This window comes from Coregonus lavaretus (assembly GCF_964263955.1).
Source record: "Coregonus lavaretus genome assembly, chromosome: 5".
In the NCBI taxonomy this organism is placed as follows: domain Eukaryota; kingdom Metazoa; phylum Chordata; class Actinopteri; order Salmoniformes; family Salmonidae; genus Coregonus; species Coregonus lavaretus.
In genome coordinates this window covers 51262130-51289608 of record NC_139992.1, presented here as the reverse complement: position 1 = coordinate 51289608, position 27479 = coordinate 51262130, and the positions used below count along the sequence as shown (strand labels likewise).

Sequence of the window (27479 nt, the reverse complement as noted above, 5' to 3'; positions counted from 1 at the left end):
TTTTATGTCAATAGGGCTGATGTGGATGCGGTGTCGGAGTCAGGCGCAGGACACAGAAGCTCAGTCAAACAGACTTTACTAGTCAAATATACAATACAAAAATAAACGGGCCTCAAACACTGGAGGCGAGCGATTACGCAAGCAGTGCGTAAAACACTAACTAAATGAGCACAAAACTCTGACATCAACGGACAGGCGGACAACAACACACAAACTCACATACACAAAGCAGAAAACTTATAGGACACCTAATTAGACACAAACGGACACAGGTGCAACAGACAGACCAAACCAAACAAACATCGAAACGTCCAACGGTGGTAGCTAGTACTCCGGGGACGACGAACGCCGAAGCCTGCCCGAGCAAGGAGGAGGAGCAGCCTCGGCAGAATCCGTGACAGTACCCCCACCCCGGCCTCGGGGACGACCAGGAGGACGCGGAGCAGGGCGCGTGGGATGACCACGGTGGAACTCAGTCAGGAGGGATGGATCTAGGATATCTCTCCTAGGCACCCAGCACCGTTCCTCCGGGCCGTACCCCTCCCACTCCACGAGATACTGGAGACCCCCCATCCGACGTCTCGAATCCAAGATGGTCCGGACCGTGTACGCCGGAGCTCCCTCGATGTCCAGTGGGGGTGGGGGGGTCTCTCCTATCTCACCTTCCTGGAGTGGACCAGCTACCACCGGCCTGAGAAGAGACACATGGAACGAGGGGTTAATATTCTTATAATCAATAGGCAGTTGTAACCTGTAACACACCTCGTTCAATCTCCTCAGGACTTTAAAAGGCCCCACAAACCGCCGACCCAGCTTCCGGCAGGGCAGGCGGAGGGGCAGGTTTCGAGTCGAGAGCCAGACTCGATCTCCCGGTGCGTACACCGGGCCCTCACTCCGGTAGAGATCGGCGCTCGCCTTCTGTCGACGGATGGCCCGCTGCAGATGGACGTGTGCAGCGTTCCACGTCTCCTCCGAGCGCCGAACCCACTCATCCACCGCAGGAGCCTCGATCTGGCTCTGGTGCCATGGTGCCAGAACCGGCTGATACCCTAACACACACTGGAAAGGGGTTAGATTGGTGGAGGAGTGGCGGAGAGAGTTCTGTGCCATCTCTGCCCAGGGGATATACCTTGACCACTCCTCCGGCCGGCCCTGGCAATAGGACCTCAGAAACCTACCCACATCCTGGTTAACTCGTTCTACCTGCCCATTGCTCTCTGGGTGGTAACCCGAGGTAAGGCTCACCGAGACCCCCAAGCATTCCATGAACGCCCTCCAGACTCTGGAGGTGAACTGGGGACCTCGGTCAGACACTATATCCTCGGGAACCCCGTAGTGCCGGAAGATGTGGGTAAATAGTGCCTCAGCGGTCTGTAGGGCAGTAGGGAGACCCGGCATTGGGAGGAGACGACAGGCCTTAGAAAACCGATCCACAACGACCAAAATGGTGGTATTCCCCTGGGAGGGGGGAAGGTCGGTCACAAAGTCCACTGAGAGGTGAGACCATGGTCGTTGTGGAACGGGCAGGGGATGTAACTTCCCCCTGGGCAGGTGTCTAGGCGCCTTACACTGGGCGCACACCGAGCAGGAGGAGACATAAACCCTCACATCCCTAGCTAACGTTGGCCACCAGTATTTCACGTGTAGTGTATGGAGAATTATGACTTTGCTAATGTTTTTAAGTGGAACCTGAGAGGATGTTTATTCAGTTTCAGAGGGAGCCGTTTTAGAGTGACACCTCATAGAACAGAGGGAGTCTGTTTGTTGGAGACAGGTGATTGGACAGTAGAGGGAGCCACCCATATTTTTGTAAAGATTATAAGTATGGGCTAGAGACAAAGAAGATTAGAACAGACTTATTATTTTGGGACTCTGTTCTCCGGATGATCTTGACATCTGTAAACTTATGCTGAAATCTTGTGATATAAATAAAACGTATGATCAAAGCTCAGTATAAGCGGACTCCTTTGTTTCAGAGCATAATTAGCAACATTAACTCGACACTACACACGCTAAGGCAGTGCACTGTCCGGCCAATACCTGGATGTCCAGAGAAGGGTGACGTATGAGCCCAATAAATAAGCCGATCACGAACCTCGAGCGGAACGTACGTCCGCAACCACAGGACACTCTGGGGGAGTAATGTCGGTACGTAACGCCCGCTCGATCTCCGCATCGACCACCCACACCACCGGAGCCACCAGACAAGACTCCGGCAGAATGGGAGTGGGCTCAATGGACCTCTCCTCTGTGTCATACCGCCGGGACAGGGCATCTGCCTTACCGTTCTGGGACCCTGGGATGTACGTTATTTTAAAAATGAACCGGGTTAGAAACATATTCCACCTAGCCTGACGAGGGTTTAATCTCCTAGCTGCCCGGATGTACTCCAGGTTACGGTGGTCAGTCAGAATGAGGAAAGGGTGTTGAGCCCCCTCAAGCCAATGCCTCCACACCTTTAGGGCCTGAACCACGGCTAACAGCTCCCTGTCCCCTACGTCATAATTTCGCTCCGCCGGGCTGAGCTTCTTAGAATAGAATGCACAGGGGCGGAGTTTAGGTGGCGTGCCGGACCGTTGCGACAGTACTGCCCCAATACCGGCCTCTGACGCGTCCACCTCTACTTGGAATGGTAAAGCGGGGTCCGGATGCGCCAGCACCGGAGCCGAAGTGAACAGGTTCTTCAGTTTAACAAATGCCCTGTCCGCTTCAGCTGACCACTGCAAACGCACCGGACCCCCCTTCAGCAGGGACGTAATGGGAGCTGCCACCTGTCCAAAGCCCCGGATAAACCTCCGGTAGTAATTAGCAAAACCCCAAAACTGCTGCACCTCTTTAACAGTGGTTGGAGTTTGCCAATTACGCACGGCAGACACACGGTCAACCTCAATCTTTACCCCTGACGCGGACAACAGAAAGGAGATGGACTCCTGGAAAAACAAACATTTCTCTGCCTTGACATGCAAGTCATGCTCCAAGTGCCTCCCCAACACTCGGCGCACCAGGGCTACATGCTCGGCTCGTGTAGAAGAGTACACTAGGATGTCGTCGATGTACACCACAACACCCTGCCCATGCATGTCCCGGAAGATCTCGTCCACAAAGGATTGGAAGACTGAAGGAGCATTCATTAACCCGTATGGCATGACGAGATACTCGTAATGACCCGAGGTGGTGCTAAATGCTGTTTTCCATTCATCTCCCTCCCTAATGCACACCAGGTTGTACGCGCTCCTGAGATCCAACTTTGTGAAGAACCGCGCTCCGCGTAATGATTCAGTCATACTCGCAATCAGAGGAAGAGGATAACTGTATTTAACCGTGATCTGATTGAGACTACGGTAATCAATACACGGGCGCAAACCCCCATCCTTCTTCTTCACAAAGAAGAAACTCGAGGACACCGGGGAAGTGGAGGTCCGTATGTATCCCTGTCTCAAGGACTCGGCTATGTAAGTCTCCATAGCCGCTGTCTCCTCTTGAGACAGAGGATACACATGGCTCCGCGGGAGTGCTGCTCCTGTTTGGAGGTCTATCGCACAATCCCCCTGTCTATGAGGTGGCAACCGTGTCGCCCTTGTTTTGCTGAACACGAGTGCTAAATCCTCATACTCAGGGGGAATGTGCATTGCGGGCACTTGGTTCGGACTCTCCACCGAGGTCGCCCCCACGGAAACACCTAGACATCTCCCTACACACTGGGCAGACCACTCCATGAGAGTCCTCTGTTGCCACGAAATGGTAGGATCATGGGCGATTAACCAGGGAAGCCCCAGCACCACGGGATACGCAGGAGAGTCGATCAGATATAACTGAATGGTCTCCTCATGACCCCCCTGTGTATTCATCTTAAGTGGTGCTGTGACTTCTCTAATCAACCCCGGTCCCAGCAGCCGGCTATCTAGGGCATGGACAGGAAGGTAGCATCAACAGGTAGGAGGGGAATCCCTAACCTTAAACAAAATGTACGATCAACAAAATTCCCAGCTGCGCCTGAATCGACTAGCGCCTTATGCTTGGAATGAGGTGCCACCTGTGGAAATCTTACAGGTATACACATGTGAACAACAGAGAGCTATGGGTAAGTGGGGCGCCTACTCACCTGAAATGACTCCCCAGTGCGTGACCTGTTGTTCCCTCTCCCTGGAGACCCTCCCCAGCACCTAGCCGCAGTGTGCCCTCCGCGGCCACAGTTGGTGCAGGGGACGGCCCCCCTCGGGTTCTCTCTCCTCCTCTCTCTAGCGCCAGCACCCCCGAGCTCCATAGGGATCGGCTCGGAGGTGCTGGAGGATGGAATGGACGGCCACCATTCGGGACGTCCGCGGGTGGCCAGCAGGGTATCGAGACGGATGGACATGTCCACCAACTGGTCGAAACATAGGTTGGTGTCCCTGCAGGCCAGCTCACGACGAACGTCCTCACTAAGACTGCATCGATAGTGGTCGATGAGGGCCCTCTCATTCCACCCTGCATCCGCCGCTAGAGTCCGGAACTCCAGGGTGAACTCCTGTGCGCTCCTCTTCCCCTGTCGGAGGTGGAACAGACGCTCCCCCGCCGCTTTCCCCTCAGGTGGATGGTCGAAAACTGCCCTGAAGCGGCGGGAGAACTCCGCGTAGGTGATGGTGGCGGCGTCTATTCCCCTCCATTCGGCGTTGGCCCACTCCAACGCCTTGCTGGAGAGACAGGAGATGAGGGCGGAGACGCTCTCGTATCCCGAGGGCGCCGGGTGTATGGTGGCCAGGTATAGTTCCACCTGCAGGAGGAACCCCTGACACCCGGCTGCGGTGCCATCATACGCCCTCGGGAGCGAGAGCCGAATTCCACTGGGTTCCGGTGCTGGGATGAGAGGACTGGCCGATGGTGATGGTAAGGTGGGCAGAGGTGTGGGCACCTCTCTAGTTACCAATCGGCGCAGAGTGTTCGTCACCTCATTCATGGCGGACCCGAGTTGCCGGATCATGGCGTCTTGCTCGCTGATCCGATCCTCCAGCGACTTGGGTGCCGCCGCTGCTCCTGCTGACTCCATGAGGGGTGTGTTGTTCTGTCAATAGGGCTGATGTGGATGCGGTGTCGGAGTCAGGCGCAGGACACAGAAGCTCAGTCAAACAGACTTTACTAGTCAAATATACAATACAAAAATAAACGGGCCTCAAACACTGGAGGCGAGCGATTACGCGAGCAGTGCGTAAAAACACTAACTAAATGAGCACAAAACTCTGACATCAACGGACAGGCGGACAACAACACACAAACTCACATACACAAAGCAGAAAACTTATAGGACACCTAATTAGACACAAACGGACACAGGTGCTACAGACAGACCAAACCAAACAAACATCGAAACATCCAACGGTGGTAGCTAGTACTCCGGGGACGACGAACGCCGATGCCTGCCCGAGCAAGGAGGAGCAGCAGCGTCGGCAGAATCCGTGACAATTTTACATGTAGTTAACCCCTTATTTTTGTCACTAAACAGTCTCCATTCACTGTATACTTCCATACATTTTTTCAACTGGTACCAGGAGACCTTCAGACGAGTCTGGTGTGGCCTGTGGGCGTCCTAGAGCAGAACAACCCACATGTTCGTGAGAGTCTCACCTTTCACCGCAGATGCGGAAGTGTGACATTGGTGGATGTGGTGGATTGAGACGCATCCAATGCAAAAAAAAAACAGATGTCTCTATTAGGGGTGTAACGATTCGTTTTAACAACGATTCGATTTGTATCACGATTCGTGGTTGTCGATACGATTCAAGGACGATATTGGTTCATTTAGAACGATACGATCCGAAACGATTCAGTGACTTGAAATCGATTCAGTAACCTTTTAGCCAAAAATTCAACCAGTGTGACTGAAATAAATACCTGGATACTGGACAGTGCAGGTGAAGTTTCCTAGATTCCTGTTTCTTGTAAGGACCGCAATGGTGGCTTGATAATTTCTCGCTCGTCGGCTTCTCCTCTGTTGTCCGCTTCTCCTCTGTTGTCCGCTTCTCCTCTGTTGTCCGCTTCTCCTCTGTTGTCCGCTTCTCCTCTGTTGTCGGCTTCTCCTCTGTTGTCGGCTTCTCCTCTGTTGTCCGCTTCTCCTCTGTTGTCCGCTTCTCCTCTGTTGTCCGCTTCTCCTCTGTTGTCCGCTTCTCCTCTGTTGTCCGCCATGCTTTGTTTTGTTGTCTTGGCGCCTTTGCGCTGCTGCTGGCGCAATGACGTCACGGATAGGCAGACTGAATCGAGTAATGTTTAAAGCCTTTATCATTAAAAGTGCTAAGAAAAAACATCCATATAAAGTCTGACGTGCTTAAATCCAATGGGTTATTTCCTAGTATCGATACAATCGATTTATTACATTTTAAAACGATGTTAGATCGATATATGTTGTCCAAAAGGCCAACTCGCCGAGCACAGATCGATGTTGTTGGATCATAGGAATATAAATCGATACATCGATGTAGTAGATGGATCGTTACACCCCTAGTCTCTATATATCACTTAAACTGATGGATATTTATGGGGATGTTTTTATTATGCAAATTAGATTTCCGCTGGGGCGCGGACATTGACCCCTGTTACTGGTAGCCTGTGTACATAGCCATGTTATTACCTTGTTCCCCTGGTACCCTGTGTATATAGCCATGTTATTACCTTGTTCCCCTGGTACCCTGTGTATATAGCCATGTTATTACCTTGTTCCCCTGGTACTGGTACCCTGTGTATATAGCCATGTTATTACCTCGTTCCCCTGGTACTGGTACCCTGTGTATATAGCCATGTTATTACCTCGTTCCCCTGGTACTGGTACCCTGTGTATATAGCCATGTTATTACCTCGTTCCCCTGGTACTGGTACCCTGTGTATATAGCCATGTTATCACCTCGTTCCCCTGGTACCCTGTGTATATAGCCATGTTATCACCTCGTTCCCCTGGTACCCTGTGTATATAGCCATGTTATCACCTCGTTCCCCTGGTACTGGTACCCTGTGTATATAGCCATGTTATTACCTCGTTCCCCTGGTACCCTGTGTATATATCCATGTTATTACCTCGTTCCCCTGGTACTGGTACCCTGTGTATATAGCCATGTTATTACCTCGTTCCCCTGGTACCCTGTGTATATAGCCATGTTATTACCTCGTTCCCCTGGTACCCTGTGTATATAGCCATGTTATTACCTCGTTCCCCTGGTACCCTGTGTATATAGCCATGTTATTACCTCGTTCCCCTGGTACTGGTACCCTGTGTATATAGCCATGTTATTACCTCGTTCCCCTGGTACCCTGTGTATATAGCCATGTTATTACCTCGTTCCCCTGGTACCCTGTGTATATAGCCATGTTATTACCTCGTTCCCCTGGTACTGGTACCCTGTGTATATAGCCATGTTATTACCTCGTTCCCCTGGTACCCTGTGTATATAGCCATGTTATTACCTCGTTCCCCTGGTACCCTGTGTATATAGCCATGTTATTACCTCATTCCCCTGGTACTGGTACCCTGTGTATATAGCCATGTTATTACCTTGTTCCCCTGGTACTGGTACCCTGTGTATATAGCCATGTTATCACCTCGTTCCCCTGGTACTGGTACCCTGTGTATATAGCCATGTTATTACCTCGTTCCCCTGGTACCCTGTGTATATAGCCATGTTATCACCTCGTTCCCCTGGTACTGGTACCCTGTGTATATAGCCATGTTATTACCTCGTTCCCCTGGTACTGGTACCCTGTGTATATAGCCATGTTATCACCTCGTTCTGTGTATATAGCCATGTTATTACCTCGTTCCCCTGGTACTGGTACCCTGTGTATATAGCCATGTTATCACCTCGTTCCCCTGGTACTGGTACCCTGTGTATATAGCCATGTTATTACCTCGTTCCGCTGGTACTGGTACCCTGTGTATATAGCCATGTTATCACCTCGTTCCCCTGGTACTGGTACCCTGTGTATATAGCCATGTTATTACCTCGTTCCCCTGGTACTGGTACCCTGTGTATATAGCCATGTTATCACCTCATTCCCCTGGTACTGGTACCCTGTGTATATAGCCATGTTATCACCTCGTTCCCCTGGTACTGGTACCCTGTGTATATAGCCATGTTATCACCTCGTTCCCCTGGTACTGGTACCCTGTGTATATAGCCATGTTATCGTTACTCATTGTGGATTTACTGTTTTAATTGTTATTATTTTTCTATTATTTCTCTTTATTTCTCTCTGCATTGTTGTTAGTCTACACCTTCACTGTTAGTCCTCACCTTCACTGTTAGTCTACACCTTCACTGTTAGTCTACACCTTCACTGTTAGTCTTCACCTTCACTGTTAGTCCTCACCTTCACTGTTAGTCCTCACTTTCACTGTTAGTCTACACCTTCACTGTTAGTCTACACCTTCACTGTTATTCCTCACCTTCACTGTTAGTCCTCACCTTCACTGTTAGTCCTCATCTTCACTGTTAGTCCTCACTTTCACTGTTAGTCAACACCGTCACTGTTAGTCTACACCTTCACTGTTAGTCTTCACCTTCACTGTTAGTTTTTCACCTTCACTGTTAGTCTTCACCTTCACTGTTAGTCCTCACCTTCACTGTTAGTCCTCACTTTCATTGTTAGTCTACAACTTCACTGTTAGTCTTCACCTTCACTGTTAGTCCTCACATTCACTGTTAGTCCTCACTTTCACTGTTAGTCCTCACCTTCACCGTTAGTCCTCACCTTCACTGTTAGTTTTCACCTTAACTGTTAGTCTACACCTTCACTGTTAGTCTTTATCTTCACTGTTAGTCCTCACTTTCACTGTTAGTCCTCACCTTCACTGTTAGTCTTCACCTTAACTGTTAGTCTACACCTTACCACACCCCCAACCCCCAGTACCAGAGACTATTCCAGGTAGTTACCACATCCCCAACCCCCAGTACCAGAGACTATTCCAGGTAGTCACCACATCTTCAACCCCCAGTACCAGAGACTATTCCAGGTAGTTACCACACCCCCAACCCCCAGTACCAGAGACTATTCCAGGTAGTCACCACATCTTCAACCCCCAGTACCAGAGACTATTCCAGGTAGTTACCACATCCCCAACCCCCAGTACCAGAGACTATTCCAGGTAGTTACCACATCCCCAACCCCAGTACCAGAGACTATTCCAGGTAGTTACCACATCCCCAACCCCCGTACCAGAGACTATTCCAGGTAGTTACCACACCCCCAACCCCCAGTACCAGAGACTATTCCAGGTAGTTACCACATCCCCAACCCCCAGTACCAGAGACTATTCCAGGTAGTTACCACATCCCCAACCCCCAGTACCAGAGACTATTCCAGGTAGTTACCACACCCCCAACCCCCAGTACCAGAGACTATTCCAGGTAGTTACCACACCCCCAACCCCCAGTACCAGAGACTATTCCAGGTAGTTACCACATCTTCAACCCCCAGTACCAGAGACTATTCCAGGTAGTTACCACATCCCCAACCCCCAGTACCAGAGACTATTCCAGGTAGTCACCACATCTTCAACCCCAGTACCAGAGACTGTTCCAGGTAGTTACCACACCCCCAACCCCCAGTACCAGAGACTATTCCAGGTAGTTACCACATCCCCAACCCCCAGTACCAGTGACTATTCCAGGTAGTTACCACATCCCCAACCTCCAGTACCAATGACTATTCCAGGTAGTCACCACATCCCCAACCCCCAGTACCAGAGACTATTCCAGGTAGTTACCACATCCCCAACCCCCAGTACCAGAGACTATTCCAGGTAGTTACCACACCCCCAACCCCCAGTACCAGAGATTATTCCAGGTAGTTACCACATCCCCAACCCCCAGTACCAGAGACTATTCCAGGTAGTTACCACACCCCCAACCCCCAGTACCAGAGACTATTCCAGGTAGTTACCACATCCCCAACCCCCAGTACCAGTGACTATTCCAGGTAGTTACCACATCCCCAACCTCCAGTACCAATGACTATTCCAGGTAGTCACCACATCCCCAACCCCCAGTACCAGAGACTATTCCAGGTAGTTACCACATCCCCAACCCACAGTACCAGAGACTATTCCAGGTAGTCACCACATCCCCAACCCCCAGTACCAGAGACTATTCCAGGTAGTTACCACACCCCCAACCCCCAGTACCAGAGACTATTCCAGGTAGTTACCACACCCCCAACCCCCAGTACCAGAGACTATTCCAGGTAGTTACCACACCCCCAACCCCCAGTACCAACGACTATTCCAGGTAGTTACCACATCCCCAACCCCCAGTACCAGAGACTATTCCAGGTAGTTACCACATCCCCAACCCCCAGTACCAGAGACTATTCCAGGTAGTTACCACATCCCCAACCCCCAGTACCAGAGACTATTCCAGGTAGTTACCACATCCCCAACCCCCAGTACCAGAGACTATTCCAGGTAGTTACCACATCCCCAACCCCCAGTACCAGAGACTATTCCAGGTAGTTACCACACCCCCAACCCCCAGTACCAGAGACTATTCCAGGTAGTTACCACATCCCCAACCCCCAGTACCAGAGACTATTCCAGGTAGTCACCACATCCCCAACCCCCAGTACCAGAGACTATTCCAGGTAGTTACCACATCCCCAACCCCCAGTACCAATGACTATTCCAGGTAGTTACCACATCCCCAACCCCCAGTACCAGAGACTATTCCAGGTAGTTACCACACCCCCAACCCCCAGTACCAGAGACTATTCCAGGTAGTTACCACATCCCCAACCCCCAGTACCAGAGACTATTCCAGGTAGTTACCACATCTTCAACCCCCAGTACCAGAGACTATACCAGGTAGTTACCACATCCCCAGCCCCCAGTACCAGAGACTATTCCAGGTAGTTACCACATCCCCAACCCCCAGTACCAGAGACTATTCCAGGTAGTTACCACATCCCCAACCCCCAGTACCAGAGACTATTCCAGGTAGTCACCACATCTTCAACCCCCAGTACCAGAGACTATACCAGGTAGTTACCACATCCCCAACCCCCAGTACCAGAGACTATTCCAGGTAGTCACCACATCCCCAACCCCCAGTACCAGAGACTATTCCAGGTAGTTACCACATCCCCAACCCCCAGTACCAGAGACTATTCCAGGTAGTTACCACATCTTCAACCCCCAGTACCAGAGACTATTCCAGGTAGTTACCACATCCCCAACCCCCAGTACCAGAGACTGTTCCAGGTAGTCACCACATCTTCAACCCCCAGTACCAGAGACTATTCCAGGTAGTCACCACATCTTCAACCCCCAGTACCAGAGACTATTCCAGGTAGTTACCACATCTCCAACCCCCAGTACCAATGACTATTCCAGGTAGTTACCACATCCCCAACCCCCAGTACCAGAGACTATACCAGGTAGTTACCACATCCCCAACCCCCAGTACCAGAGACTATTCCAGGTAGTTACCACATCCCCAACCCCCAGTACCAGAGACTATTCCAGGTAGTTACCACACCCCCAACCCCCAGTACCAGAGACTATTCCAGGTAGTTACCACACCCCCAACCCCCAGTACCAACGACTATTCCAGGTAGTCACCACATCTTCAACCCCCAGTACCAATGACTATTCCAGGTAGTTACCACACCCCCAACCCCCAGTACCAACGACTATTCCAGGTAGTTACCACATCCTGTTCCAGGTAGTTACCACATCCTGTTCCAGGTAGTTACCACATCCTGTTCCAGGTAGGCTTGCAGGGTAATTTGTCTTTTTTTAAAACTTCAATACAGTCTTGTTATTTTAACCTCCAATGATCTCTTATTCTGCTATTGTATGAATGACTTTTCTCCCTGCTCATGCTCTGTCTCTCTCCCTCAACCCTCCCCTCCCCCTTCTCTATAGTGCCTGCACCGCCGGCCCCCCTCTCCATGGACCCCTGGCTGACCACAGCTCTCCATGGACCCCTGGCTGACCACAGCTCTCCATGGACCCCTGGCTGACCACAGCTCTCCGTGGACCCCTGGCTGACCACAGCTCTCCATGGACCCCTGGCTGACCACAGCTCTCCATGGACCCCTGGCTGACCACAGCTCTCCATGGACCCCTGGCTGACCACAGCTCTCCGTGGACCCCTGGCTGACCACAGCTCTCCGTGGACCCCTGGCTGACCACAGCTCTCCAGTGCCCCCTAGCTGTTGCCGCCCTCTGTCACGCCCCTCTGGAGACACTAAAGAAGAAGTTCCCTCTGAAGGATCAAGCAGAAAGAACTGAAGACCAGCAAGGAGCTGTTTGGGAACAGATTACAGTTCAGGCTCTGGGTGGGGCTGGGAAAACACACGTTATAGCTACTAGCTCCATTCCCAGTCATCTCATTTATGCTCCATTTTGGAGTGGCTCTGATCTAGCCTAGTGGTTAAGAGGTTGGGCCAGTAATTGTAAAGTTGCTGGTTTTAATCCCCGAGCTGACTAGGTGAATAATCTGTCGATGTGCCCTTGAGCGAGCACCTCACCCCTCTTTTACGCTGCTGCTACTCTCTGTTTATTATCAATGCATAGTCACTTTAATAACTCTACCTACGGTGATGGAAAAAAATATTTGATCCCCTGCTGATTTTGTACGTTTGCCCACTGACAAAGAAATGATCAGTCTATCATTTTAATTTTAGGTTTATTTGAACAGTGAGAGACAGAATAACAACAACAAAATCCAGAAAAACCCATGTCAAAAATGTTATAAATAGATTTGCATTTTAATGAGGGAAATAAGTCTTTGACCCCTCTGCAAAACATGACTAAGTACTTGGTGGCAAAACCCTTGTTGGCAATCACAGAGGTCAGACATTTCTTGTAGTTGGCCACCAGGTTTGCACACATCTCAGGAGGGATTTTGTCCCACTCCTCTTTGCAGATCTTCTCCAAGACATTAAGGTTTCGAGGCTGACGTTTGGCAACTCGAACCTTCAGCTCCCTCCACAGATTTTCTATGGGACTAAGGTCTGGAGACTGGCTAGGCCACTCCAGGACCTTAATGTTCTTCTTCTTGAGCCACTCCTTTGTTGCCTTGGCCGTGTGTTTTGGGTCATTGTCATGCTGGAATACCCATCCACGACCCATTTTCAATGCCCTGGCTGAGGGAAGGAGGTTCTCACCCAAGATTTGACGGTACATGGCCACGTCCATCGTCCCTTTGATGCGGTGAAGTTGTCCTGTCCCCTTAGCAGAAAAAAACCCCCAAAGCATAATGTTTCCACCTCCATGTTTGACGGTGGGGATGGTGTTCTTGGGGTCATAGGCAGCATACCTCCTCCTCCAAACACGGCAAGTTGAGTTGATGCCAAAGAGCTCAATTTTGGTCTCATCTGACAACAACACTTTCACCCAGTTTTCCTCTGAATCATTCAGATGTTCATTGGCAAACTTCAGACGGGCATGTATATATGCTTTCTTGAGCAGGGGGACCTTGCGGGCGTTGCAGGATTTCAGTCCTTCACGGCATAGTGTGTTACCAATTGTTTTCTTGGTGACTATGGTCCCAGCTGCCTTGAGATCATTGACAAGATCCTCTCGTGTAGTTCTGGGCTGATTCCTCACCGTTCTCATGATCATTGCAACTCCACGAGGTGAGATCTTGCATGGAGCCCCAGGCCGAGGGAGATTGACAGTTATTTTGGGTTTCTTCCATTTGCGAATAATTGCACCAACTGTTGTCACCTTCTCACCAAGCTGCTTGGCGATGGTCTTGTAGCCCATTCCAGCCTTGTGTAGGTCTACAATCTTGTACCTGACATCCTTGGAGAGCTCTTTGGTCTTGGCCATGGTGGAGAGTTTGGAATCTGATTGATTGATTGCTTCTGTGGACAGGTGTCTTTTATACAGGTAACAAGCTGAGATTAGGAGCACTCCCTTTAAGAGTGTGCTCCTAATCTCAGCTCGTTACCTGTATAAAAGACACCTGTGAGCCAGAAATCTTTCTGATTGAGAGGATGTCAAATACTTATTTCCCTCATTAAAATGCAAATCAATTTATGACATTTTTGACATGTGTTTTTCACTGTTCAAATAAACCTACCATTAAAATTATAGACTGATCATTTCTTTGTCAGTGGGCAAACGTACAAAATCAGCAGGGGGTCAAATATTTTTTCCCTCACTGTATGTTTATTGATGTTTACAGTGGAAATGTTTCATAATGTATGTGCAGCAGTGAAGGATGGGGTCACTTTAAATGGGATGACGGGCTCATAGTAACAGATGGAATTAATGGACATTCATTGTGAGCTGTCCTCCCATCACCAGCCTCCACTGGTGTGTAAATGCTTGAATAAGATTTTGGTAATCCTTCTCTCCTGTAGGTAGGGAATGCTGATCACTACAACAGCTGCCTGCAGTCTCTGAAGAGGGGTACCCCAGTTAGAGGCTACAACAGCTGCCTGCAGTCTCTGAAGAGGGGTACCCCAGTTAGAGGCTTTAAGGAGTTCTAGGATATACTAGTCCAAGGTAGGTTAACAGGCCTCATGTGAAATGTACCTGATTTAAAGCAGCGTTCTGTGTGCAGGTAATTCATCTGTGGTTTTGATTGACAGATGGCCTGACTCTGATCAGCACGGATGAGGTGGATGGAAGCACCAGCCAGGTGCAGTAGAGTTGCTAACTAGCTCCTGTATTACAGGGTTGAAGATACCCAGGTTAGGAAAACCTAATAATTCCATGTGGAAGCTTTTTAAAATAAAACATTGTTTAGAATTCCTCATTTATGCAGAGTTATGGAATATTAGAATCCTCGTCTTAATATTTATCTTCAACCTAGCTGTTCCTTTACCTTCAACCTAGCTGTTCCTTTATCCTGACTGGAGCTTGATTCTGTCCTCAGGTCCTGACTGCGGAGGAGAAGAGAGATGGCAGCAGCACCTGTGGTGGACGATACTGGAGATGTGGACCACTTGTATTGTAGGGGCACTCTACCTTGTGTGTGATGTGAGTTCTAACATGGTTCTGCGCCTCTACCTGTCCAGCTGGACATGATGTGAGGTAGAAGACAAGGAGGAGGAGGAGGAGGAGGAGGAGGGAGAAGGAGGAGGAGGAGCAGGAGGAGAAGGAGCAGGAGGAGGAGGAGGAGGAGCAGGAGGAAGGAGAAGGAGGAGCAGGAGGAAGGAGAAGGAGGAGCAGGAGGAAGGAGAAGGAGGAGCAGGAGGAGGAGGAGGAGGAGGAAGGAGAAGTGTCACGGTTTCGGCCGAGGCTGCTCCTCCTCCTTGCTCGGGCAGGCTTCGGCGGTCGTCGTCTCCGGAGTACTAGCTGCCACCGTTGGATGTTTTCGATGTTCGTTTGGTTTTGTCTAGTTGTTGTGCACCTGTTCCCTGTTAGTGTGATTATGTACCCTATATATTGTTCCATTTGTTTGTCATGTGTTGTGTGTAATTGCTTTCCTGTCGTTTGGTGCAGTGCTGTTTGCTAGACTCTCTTTGTTTTACCGTCGCACTATTGTTTGTGCGCAGTTCGGTTTGGGAGTGTTTTACGCACTGTGGCGTATGTTTCGCCTCCGGGTTGTTTGACCCGTGTTATGATTTTTTGATTTTCTAGTAAAGTCTGGATTAACTGAGCTCCTGTGTCCTGCTATTGATTCGCACCACATCCGCATCAGAGTTCGTGACAGAATTACACACCACTATATGGAATCAGCAGGAGCAGCAGCACCTGGGTCGCTTGAGGAGCATGTCCGCGGCCAGGATGACCAGATCCGACAACTGGGGACTGCTCTGCAGGACGTCATCAACACCCTGCACCGTTTGGAGTCCAGAGGGGTACCCACACCTCCACCTACCTTACCACCACCATCGGTCGGTCCGCCCGTCCCAGGCCCGGAACCCAGTGGGATTCGGCTCTCACTCCCGAGGGCGTATGACGGAACAGCTGCCGGGTGTCAGGGGTTCCTCCTGCAGGTGGAGCTCTACCTGGCCACTGTACACCCGGTGCCCTCGGGACACGAGAGCGTTTCCGCCCTCATCTCCTGTCTCACGGGCAAGGCGTTGGAGTGGGCTAACGCCGAGTGGAGGAGGATAGACGCCACCACCATCTCCTACGCGGAGTTCTCCCGTCGCTTCAAGGCCATGTTCGACCATCCACCAGAGGGCAAAGCGGCGGGGGAGCGTCTATTCTACCTCCGACAGGGGAAGAGGAGCGCACAGGCGTTCGCACTGGAGTTCCGGACTCTAGCGGCAGATGCAGGGTGGAATGAACGGGCCCTCATCGATCATTTTCGATGTAGCCTACGGGAGGACGTTCAACGTGAGTTGGCCTGCAGGGACACCAATTTCACCTTCGACCAGTTGGTCGACATGTCCATCCGTCTGGACACCCTGCTGGCCACCCGTGGACGTTCCGAGTGGGGTCCGTCCATTCCATCCTCCAGCACCTCCGAGCCGAGCCCCATGGAGCTCGGGGGTGCTGGCGCTAGAGAAAGGAGGAGAAGAGCCCGAGGGGGCCTGTCCCCTGCACCAACTGCGGCCGTAGGGGGCACACTGCGGCCAGGTGCTGGGGAGGGTCTCCAGGAGGAGGGGACAACAGGCCACGCACTGGGGAGACCTCCCAGGTGAGTAGACGCCCCACTTACCCAGAGCTCTCTGTTGTGCACTTTTGTATACCTGTTAGTTTTCCACAGGTTGCACCTCATTCCCAGCATAAGGCGCTAGTAGATTCAGGCGCAGCTGGGAATTTTGTTGACCGGAAGTTTTGTTTAGAGTTAGGGATTCCCCTCCTGCCTGTCGACGATCCTTTTCCCGTTCATGCGTTAGATAGCCGCCCGTTGGGGTCGGGGTTGATTAGGGAAGTCACAGCGCCACTTAGGATGTGTGCGCAGGGGGGTCATGAGGAGACTATACAGCTGTATCTGATCGACTCTCCTGCGTATCCGGTGGTGCTGGGAATTCCCTGGTTAAGTACCCATAACCCTGCCATTTCGTGGCAACAGAGAGCTCTTAAGGAGTGGTCTGCTCAGTGTGAGGGGCGATGTCTGGGTGTTTCCGTGGGGGCGACCTCGGTGGAAAGTCCAAACCAAGTGCCCGCATTGCACATTCCACCTGAATATGGGGATTTGGCACTTGTGTTCAGTAAGGCGAGGGCGACGCGGTTGCCTCCTCATAGACAGGGGGATTGTGCGATAGACCTCCAGGCAGGAGCAGCGCTTCCACGGAGCCACGTGTATCCTTTGTCTCAAGAGGAGAGAAAGGCTATGGAGACTTACATAGCCGAATCTTTGAAACAGGGATACATACGGCCCTCCACTTCCCCTGCGTCCTCAAGCTTATTTTTTGTGAAGAAAAAAGATGGAGGTTTGCGCCCGTGCATTGATTACCGTGGTATCAATCAGATTACTGTGAAATACAGTTATCCACTCCCTCTGATTGCGACCATGACGGAGTCATTGCACGGAGCGCGGTTTTTCACAAAACTGGATCTCAGGAGCGCGTATAATTTGGTGCGCATTAGGGAGGGCGACGAATGGAAAACAGCATTTAGTACCACTTCGGGTCATTACGAATATCTCGTCATGCCATACGGGTTGATGAATGCTCCTTCAGTCTTCCAATCCTTCGTGGATGAGATCTTCCGAGATATGCAGGGGCAAGGGGTGGTCGTGTACATTGATAACATTCTAGTGTACTCATCTACCCGTGCCAAGCATGTAGCCCTGGTGCGTCGTGTATTGAGGAGGCTGTTGGAGCACGACCTGTATATCAAGGCAGAGAAATGTCTGTTTTTCCAGGAGTCGGTCTCCTTTTTGGGTTATCGGTTGTCCGCGTCAGGGGTGAAGATGGAGGTGGACCGTGTGTCAGCCGTGCGTAATTGGCAAACCCCAACCACTGTTAAAGAGGTGCAGCAGTTCTTGGGCTTTGCGAATTACTACCGGAGGTTTATCCGGGGTTTTGGACAGGTGGCAGCTCCCATAACGTCTCTGCTGAAAGGGGGTCCGGTGTGCCTGCAGTGGTCGGCTGAGGCGGACAGGGCTTTTGGGAGACTGAAGGACCTGTTTACTTCGGCTCCGGTGCTGGCGCATCCGGATCCCGCCTTACCCTTTCAGGTTGAGGTGGACGCGTCTGAGGCCGGTATAGGGGCCGTTCTCTCTCAACGGTCCGGCACGCCACCTAAACTCCACCCCTGTGCTTTTTACTCTAAGAAGCTCAGCCCGGCGGAGCGAAATTATGACGTGGGGGACAGAGAGCTGTTAGCTGTGGTACAGGCCCTTAAGGTGTGGAGGCATTGGCTTGAGGGGGCTCAACACCCTTTCCTCATTTTGACTGACCATCGGAACCTGGAGTACATCCGGGCAGCTAGGAGACTGAACCCTCGCCAGGCTCGTTGGAGCATGTTTCTAGCCAGGTTCGTCTTTAAAATCACGTACATCCCTGGGTCCCAGAACAGGTCGGTGTGCGCCCAGTGTAAGGCGCCCAGACATTTGCCCAGGGGTAAGTTACAACCCCTGCCCGTTCCACAACGACCCTGGTCCCACCTCTCGGTGGATTTTGTGACAGACCTTCCCCCTTCTCAGGGGAATACCACCATCCTGGTCGTTGTGGACCAGTTCTCTAAGGCCTGTCGCCTCCTCCCTATGTCGGGTCTTCCTACTGCCCTACAGACCGCTGAGGCACTATTTACCCACGTCTTCCGGCATTACGGGGTACCCGAGGATATAGTGTCTGATCGAGGCCCCCAGTTTACCTCCCGAGTCTGGAGAGCGTTCATGGAGCGTTTGGGGGTCTCGGTGAGCCTTACCTCGGGGTACCACCCGGAGAGCAATGGGCAGGTAGAACGAGTGAACCAGGATGTGGGTAGGTTTCTGAGGTCGTATTGCCAGGACCGGCCGGAGGAGTGGGCTAGGTATATTCCCTGGGCGGAGATGGCCCAAAACTCTCTCCGCCACTCCTCTACCAACCTAACCCCCTTCCAATGTGTATTAGGTTACCAGCCGGTTCTGGCACCATGGCAGCAGAGCCAGATCGAGGCCCCTGCGGTGGATGAGTGGGTGAGGCGCTCGGAGGAGACGTGGAACGCTGCACACGTCCACCTGCAGCGGGCCATCCGTCGACACAAGGCGAGCGCCGATCTCCACCGCAGTGAGGGGCCGGTGTACGCACCTGGAGATCGAGTCTGGCTCTCGACCAGAAACCTGCCCCTCCGCCTGCCCTGCCGGAAGCTGGGTCGGCGGTTTGTGGGGCCTTTTAAAGTCCTGAGAAGATTGAACGAGGTGTGTTATAAGTTACAACTGCCTATTGATTATAAGAATATTAACCCCTCGTTCCATGTGTCTCTTCTCATGCCGGTGGTAGCTGGTCCACTCCAGGAAGGTGAGATAGGAGAGACTCCTCCGCCCCCACTGGACATTGAGGGGGCTCCGGCGTACACCGTTCGGTCCATCTTGGACTCGAGACGTCGGATGGGTGGTCTCCAATATCTAGTGGAGTGGGAGGGGTACGGCCCGGAGGAACGGTGCTGGGTGCCGCGGAGGGACATCCTAGACCCGTCTCTCCTGTCGGAGTTCCACCGGGGCCACCCCTCGCGCCCTGCTCCGCGTCCTCCTGGTCGTCCCCGAGGCCGGGGTCGGCGCACGGCTGGAGCCGCGCGTCAAGGGGGGGGGGGGGTACTGTCACGGTTTCGGCCGAGGCTGCTCCTCCTCCTTGCTCGGGCAGGCTTCGGCGGTCGTCGTCTCCGGAGTACTAGCTGCCACCGTTGGATGTTTTCGATGTTCGTTTGGTTTTGTCTAGTTGTTGTGCACCTGTTCCCTGTTAGTGTGATTATGTACCCTATATATTGTTCCATTTGTTTGTCATGTGTTGTGTGTAATTGCTTTCCTGTCGTTTGGTGCAGTGCTGTTTGCTAGACTCTCTTTGTTTTACCGTCGCACTATTGTTCGTGCGCAGTTCGGTTTGGGAGTGTTTTACGCACTGTGGCGTATGTTTCGCCTCCGGGTTGTTTGACCCGTGTTATGATTTTTGGATTTTCTAGTAAAGTCTGGATTGACTTAGCTCCTGTGTCCTGATATTGATTCGCACCACATCCGCATCAGAGTTCGTGACAAGAAGAATGTAAACGTGACCAAACAGAACATATTCAGCCGTTCATGTTTGCTGAACAGTTCTTACATGTCTTTAATAAATTCTTATAAAACATCCAATTTGCACGTAATGAATACATTATTCTGCTAAATCCATTGAAACACAAACAAACAGCCCTGTGAATGATCTTGTAATGACTATTGCTTTCTGCTTGACATTTCACTTGATGGTAAATCAACGCAGACATGGATGATCTCAATGGGGGTAATGTACACCCTAACCCCTACACCCTAACCCTAACCCTTACACCCTAACCCCTACACCCTAACCCCTACACCATAACCCCTTACCCTTACACCCTAACCCCTACACCCTAACCCTTACACCCTAACCCTTACACCCTAACCCTTACACCCTAACCCCTACACCCTAACCCTTACACCCTAACCCCTACACCCTAACCCCTACACCCTACACCCTACACCCTACACCCTACACCCTACACCCTAACCCTTACACCCTAACCCCTACACCCTAACCCCTACACCCTAACCCCTTACCCTTACACCCTAACCCCTACACCCTAACCCTTACACCCTAACCCTTACACCCTAACCCTTACACCCTAACCCCTACACCCTAACCCTTACACCCTAACCCTTACACCCTAACCCTTACACCCTAACCCCTACACCCTAACCCCTACACCCTAACCCTTACACCCTAACCCCTACACCCTAACCCCTACACCCTACACCCTAACCCTTACACCCTAACCCTTACACCCTAACCCCTACACCCTAACCCCTACACCCTAACCCCTTACCCTTACACCCTAACCCCTACACCCTAACCCTTACACCCTAACCCTTACACCCTAACCCTTACACCCTAACCCCTACACCCTAACCCTTACACCCTAACCCTTACACCCTAACCCTTACACCCTAACCCCTACACCCTAACCCTTACACCCTAACCCCTACACCCTAACCCTTACACCCTAACCCTTACACCCTAACCCCTACACCCTAACCCCTACACCCTACACCCTAACCCTTACACCCTAACCCTTACACCCTAACCCCTACACCCTAACCCTTACACCCTAACCCCTACACCCTAACCCCTACACCCTAACCCTTACACCCTAACCCCTACACCCTAACCCCTACACCCTACACCCTAACCCTTACACCCTAACCCTTACACCCTAACCCCTACACCCTAACCCCTACACCCTAACCCCTTACCCTTACACCCTAACCCCTACACCCTAACCCTTACACCCTAACCCTTACACCCTAACCCTTACACCCTAACCCCTACACCCTAACCCTTACACCCTAACCCTTACACCCTAACCCTTACACCCTAACCCCTACACCCTAACCCTTACACCCTAACCCCTACACCCTAACCCTTACACCCTAACCCTCAAACTAACCCTAATCCATTAATTACCAACATTAACTTGACCTCTAACCTTTTAAAACAGTGAGATCTCTCTAACAGACCCACTGAAGGAACCGATCTAGGAAGCTGTGCTTGTTGAGCTCAGAGAAGTCTGTTCCTTTAAAGATGGCGTGCTGGTCCTTTAAGGCCAGCTTCTCCAACACTTCCTGTTCCACGTCGGTCCCCATGGCGATCACCGTGGAGACTGCCTGGTTGTTTCGCATGGCGTCGACCCCCTCCTTCAGCCCCTTCCTACCGGTGACGCCGTCAGTGATGAAGACGAAGTTGAGCTCGGCGTTGCGTCTGGTCTGGCGGACGTTGAGCTGCAACAAGACGTGGTCTACGGTGTGTGAGATGGCCGGCCCCACCACAGAAGAAGACATGTCATGATAGTCCATGCTGGCCAGGCCCTCTAGGATGGACGGGAGGTCGTGTGTCAGATAAAAGGCCAGGTGGTGCTCCTCTTCTCCTCCGTACTGCAGCAGCGCCATGCGGGCTCCCTGGCCGGCGTTCTTGTTCTGCGCCAGCGTCAAGCGGTTCGCCAAGTGCTGGACGAAGTCACGGACTTGGTTGAAGTTCTCATGACCGAGACGCTCAGAACCGTCCAGAAGGAACACCAGGTCTACAGGTCGATCAACACACTGTGCCACCGCTGGTTCTGATGAAGGCAAAGTCAATGAACCCTCAGAAACCTTATCATTACTGTATAATGTACTACAAATTGACAAAATGTGTATATTGTCAGGTAGTATAACTCGGATGATGGAGTCATCTTGGGCAATGACAATAGAGTATGCAGTAGCAAGGAAAATCTTACCTGTTACGCAGGGAATGTCAGGACATACAATAATGGGTTCTAGAAGAGAAATGAAAAAGGTTAGGTTCTACCCACAACTGGTGGTGCCATTACAAGCTCTAGACCGAGTCTGAGCTGTCCAATCAGAGACCCCCGTCACGTCCTGCTCTAGACCGAGTCCAATCAGAGACCCCCGTCACGTCCTGCTCTAGACCGAGTCCTATCAGAGACCCCCGTCACATCCTGCTCTAGACCGAGTCCTATCAGAGACCCCCGTCACGTCCTGCTCTAGACCGAGTCCTATCAGAGACCCCCGTCACGTCCTGCTCTAGACCGAGTCCTATCAGAGACCCCCGTCACGTCCTGCTCTAGACCGAGTCCTATCAGAGACCCCCGTCATGTCCTGCTCTAGACCGAGTCCTATCAGAGACCCCCGTCATGTCCTGCTCTAGTCTATAACACCAGTCAGAGACCCCCGTCATGTCCTGCTCTAGTCTATAACACCAGCCAGAGACCCCCGTCACGTCCTGCTCTAGTCTATAACACCAGTCAGAGACCCCCGTCATGTCCTGCTCTAGTCTATAACACCAGTCAGAGACCCCCGTCATGTCCTGCTCTAGTCTATAACACCAGTCAGACCCCCGTCATGTCCTGCTCTAGTCTATAACACCAGCCAGAGACCCCCTTCATGTCCTGCTCTAGTCTATAACACCAGTCAGAGACCCCCGTCATGTCCTGCTCTAGTCTATAACACCAGCCAGAGACCCCCGTCATGTCCTGCTCTAGTCTATAACACCAGTCAGACCCCCGTCATGTCCTGCTCTAGTCTATAACACCAGTCAGAGACCCCCGTCATGTCCTGCTCTAGTCTATAACACCAGCCAGAGACCCCCGTCATGTCCTGCTCTAGTCTATAACACCAGCCAGAGACCCCCGTCATGTCCTGCTCTAGTCTATAACACCAGTCAGAGACCCCCGTCATGTCCTGCTCTAGTCTATAACACCAGTCAGAGACCCCCGTCACGTCCTGCTCTAGACCGAGTCCTATCAGAGACCCCCGTCACGTCCTGCTCTAGACCGAGTCCTATCAGAGACCCCCGTCACGTCCTGCTCTAGACCGAGTCCTATCAGAGACCCCCGTCACGTCCTGCTCTAGACCGAGTCCTATCAGAGACCCCCGTCACGTCCTGCTCTAGACCGAGTCCTATCAGAGACCCCCGTCACGTCCTGCTCTAGACCGAGTCCTATCAGAGACCCCCGTCATGTCCTGCTCTAGTCTATAACACCAGTCAGAGACCCCCGTCATGTCCTGCTCTAGACCGAGTCCTATCAGAGACCCCCGTCATGTCCTGCTCTAGTCTATAACACCAGTCAGAGACCCCCGTCATGTCCTGCTCTAGTCTATAACACCAGTCAGACCCCCGTCATGTCCTGCTCTAGACCGAGTCCTATCAGAGACCCCCGTCATGTCCTGCTCTAGTCTATAACACCAGTCAGAGACCCCCGTCATGTCCTGCTCTAGTCTATAACACCAGTCAGACCCCCGTCATGTCCTGCTCTAGTCTATAACACCAGTCAGAGACCCCCGTCATGTCCTGCTCTAGTCTATAACACCAGCCAGACCCCCGTCATGTCCTGCTCTAGTCTATAACACCAGTCAGACCCCCGTCATGTCCTGCTCTAGTCTATAACACCAGTCAGAGACCCCCGTCATGTCCTGCTCTAGTCCATAACACCAGTCAGAGACCCCCGTCATGTCCTGCTCTAGTCTATAACACCAGTCAGAGACCCCCGTCATGTCCTGCTCTAGTCTATAACACCAGTCAGAGACCCCCGTCATGTCCTGCTCTAGTCTATAACACCAGTCAGAGACCCCCGTCACGTCCTGCTCTAGTCTATAACACCAGCCAGAGACCCCCGTCACGTCCTGCTCTAGTCTATAACACCAGTCAGACCCCCGTCATGTCCTGCTCTAGTCTATAACACCAGTCAGACCCCCGTCATGTCCTGCTCTAGTCTATAACACCAGTCAGACCCCCGTCATGTCCTGCTCTAGTCTATAACACCAGTCAGACCCCCGTCATGTCCTGCTCTAGTCTATAACACCAGCCAGAGACCCCCGTCATGTCCTGCTCTAGTCTATAACACCAGTCAGACCCCCGTCATGTCCTGCTCTAGTCTATAACACCAGTCAGAGACCCCCGTCATGTCCTGCTCTAGTCTATAACACCAGCCAGAGACCCCCGTCATGTCCTGCTCTAGTCTATAACACCAGTCAGAGACCCCCGTCATGTCCTGCTCTAGTCTATAACACCAGTCAGAGACCCCCGTCATGTCCTGCTCTAGTCTATAACACCAGCCAGAGACCCACGTCATGTCCTGCTCTAGTCTATAACACCAGTCAGAGACCCCCGTCATGTCCTGCTCTAGTCTATAACACCAGTCAGACCCCCGTCATGTCCTGCTCTAGTCTATAACACCAGTCAGAGACCCCCGTCATGTCCTGCTCTAGTCTATAACACCAGCCAGAGACCCCCGTCATGTCCTGCTCTAGTCTATAACACCAGTCAGAGACCCCCGTCATGTCCTGCTCTAGTCTATAACACCAGTCAGAGACCCCCGTCATGTCCTGCTCTAGTCTATAACACCAGCCAGAGACCCCCGTCATGTCCTGCTCTAGTCTATAACACCAGTCAGACCCCCGTCATGTCCTGCTCTAGTCTATAACACCAGTCAGAGACCCCCGTCATGTCCTGCTCTAGTCTATAACACCAGCCAGACCCCCGTCATGTCCTGCTCTAGTCTATAACACCAGTCAGAGACCCCCGTCATGTCCTGCTCTAGTCTATAACACCAGTCAGAGACCCCCGTCATGTCCTGCTCTAGTCTATAACACCAGTCAGACCCCCGTCATGTCCTGCTCTAGTCTATAACACCAGTCAGAGACCCCCGTCATGTGCTGCTCTAGTCTATAACACCAGCCAGACCCCCGTCATGTCCTGCTCTAGTCTATAACACCAGTCAGACCCCCGTCATGTCCTGCTCTAGTCTATAACACCAGTCAGAGACCCCCGTCATGTCCTGCTCTAGTCCATAACACCAGTTAGAGACCCCCGTCATGTCCTGCTCTAGTCTATAACACCAGTCAGAGACCCCCGTCATGTCCTGCTCTAGTCTATAACACCAGTCAGAGACCCCCTTCATGTCCTGCTCTAGTCTATAACACCAGTCAGAGACCCCCGTCACGTCCTGCTCTAGTCTATAACACCAGCCAGAGACCCCCGTCACGTCCTGCTCTAGTCTATAACACCAGTCAGACCCCCGTCATGTCCTGCTCTAGTCTATAACACCAGTCAGACCCCTGTCATGTCCTGCTCTAGTCTATAACACCAGTCAGACCCCCGTCATGTCCTGCTCTAGTCTATAACACCAGTCAGACCCCCGTCATGTCCTGCTCTAGTCTATAACACCAGCCAGAGACCCCCGTCATGTCCTGCTCTAGTCTATAACACCAGTCAGACCCCCGTCATGTCCTGCTCTAGTCTATAACACCAGTCAGAGACCCCCGTCATGTCCTGCTCTAGTCTATAACACCAGCCAGAGACCCCCGTCATGTCCTGCTCTAGTCTATAACACCAGTCAGAGACCCCCGTCATGTCCTGCTCTAGTCTATAACACCAGCCAGAGACCCACGTCATGTCCTGCTCTAGTCTATAACACCAGTCAGAGACCCCCGTCATGTCCTGCTCTAGTCTATAACACCAGTCAGACCCCCGTCATGTCCTGCTCTAGTCTATAACACCAGTCAGAGACCCCCGTCATGTCCTGCTCTAGTCTATAACACCAGTCAGACCCCCGTCATGTCCTGCTCTAATCTATAACACCAGTCAGTGACCCCCGTCATGTCCTGCTCTAGTCTATAACACCAGTCTGAGGCTCACCACTTACCGATACAACAGGAGGATGTTGACATGTCAAATTATTATTATTTTTTAAACTTTTACTCCTTTTTCTCCCCAATTTCGTGATTTCCAATTGGTAGTTACAGTCTTGTCCCATCGCTGCAACTCCCGTACGGACTCGGGAGAGGTGAAGGTTGAGAGCCATGCATCCTCCGAAACACGACCCTGCCAAGCCGCACTGCTTCTTGACACATTTGCTCGCTTAACCCGGAAGCCAGCCGCACCAATGTGTCGGAGGAAACACCGTACAACTGGCGACCGTGTCAGTGTGCATGCGCCCGGCCCGCCACAAGGAGTCGCTAGAGCGCGATGGGACAAGGACATCCCGGCCGGCCAAACCCTCCCCTAACCCGGACGACGCTGGGCCAATTGTGCGCCGCCTCATGGTTCTCCCGGTGGCGGCCGGCTGCGACACAGCCCGGGATCGAACCCAGGTCTGTAGTGACGCCTCTAGCACTGCGATGCAGTGCCTTAGACCGCTGCGCCACTCGGGAGGCCAATTTTGACATGTCTTAAGATACCATCTCTTGCTTTAGGAGTAACACTTATATTAATAATAGTCTCACTGGAGCAGAGCACGGTCTCCATCCTGTCTAATAGTCTCACCGAGGCAGAGCACGGTCTCCATCCTGTCTAATAGTCTTACCGGGGCAGAGCACGGTCTCCATCCTGTCTAATAGTCTTACCGGGGCAGAGCACGGTCTCCATCCTGTCTAATAGTCTCACCGAGGCAGAGGACGGTCTCCATCCTGTCTAATAGTCTTACCGGGGCAGAGCACGGTCTCCATCCTGTCTAATAGTCTTACCGGGGCAGAGCACGGTCTCCATCCTGTCTAATAGTCTTACCGGGGCAGAGCACGGTCTCCATCCTGTCTAATAGTCTTACCGGGGCAGAGCATGGTCTCCATCCTGTCTAATAGTCTTACCAGGGCAGAGCACGGTCTCCATCCTGTCTATAAAGTTATCCGCCACAAGGTCAGCGAAACGCGTCATCCCCGTCACGCGATCATGCCTCTGGCACGCAATGGACTCCAGGCTCTCATGCTGTCCCTCCCGGCCGAACATGTCCCCGACCCCGATGGCGTTCACGTCCACGCTGGGGTCGGCGCAGAGGTAGGTCAGCAGAGAGTCGTCATCCCGCGGGTCGAAGCGCCCGTCCGTGATGACCACGACCGACACCTGTTATGAATGGAGCGTTAGGCCACATCAAGACAGAGTTCACTTTCCCTTCCACATGGGGG

The 27479-nt window shown here is 52.1% G+C and overlaps 2 protein-coding genes across 4 annotated transcripts in view; both read right to left on the bottom strand.

Annotated features, from left to right (window-relative positions):
• Positions 1-27479, bottom strand: part of LOC311129748 (neuron navigator 3-like) — a 753845-nt gene that overhangs the window by 351762 nt on the left and 374604 nt on the right. The window lies entirely within an intron of this gene.
• The window catches only part of LOC311129429 (collagen alpha-2(VI) chain-like), a 43739-nt gene continuing 37726 nt past the window's right edge, over positions 21467-27479 (bottom strand). The window contains exons 31-33 of the mRNA XM_084161712.1: positions 27165-27417; positions 22298-22336; positions 21467-22138 (exon numbers count right to left, since the gene is read on the bottom strand). Of these exons, the coding sequence (XP_084017838.1) occupies positions 21534-22138; positions 22298-22336; positions 27165-27417 (897 nt within the window). The 3' untranslated portion in view covers positions 21467-21533. The remainder of the gene's footprint in view (positions 22139-22297; positions 22337-27164; positions 27418-27479) is intronic.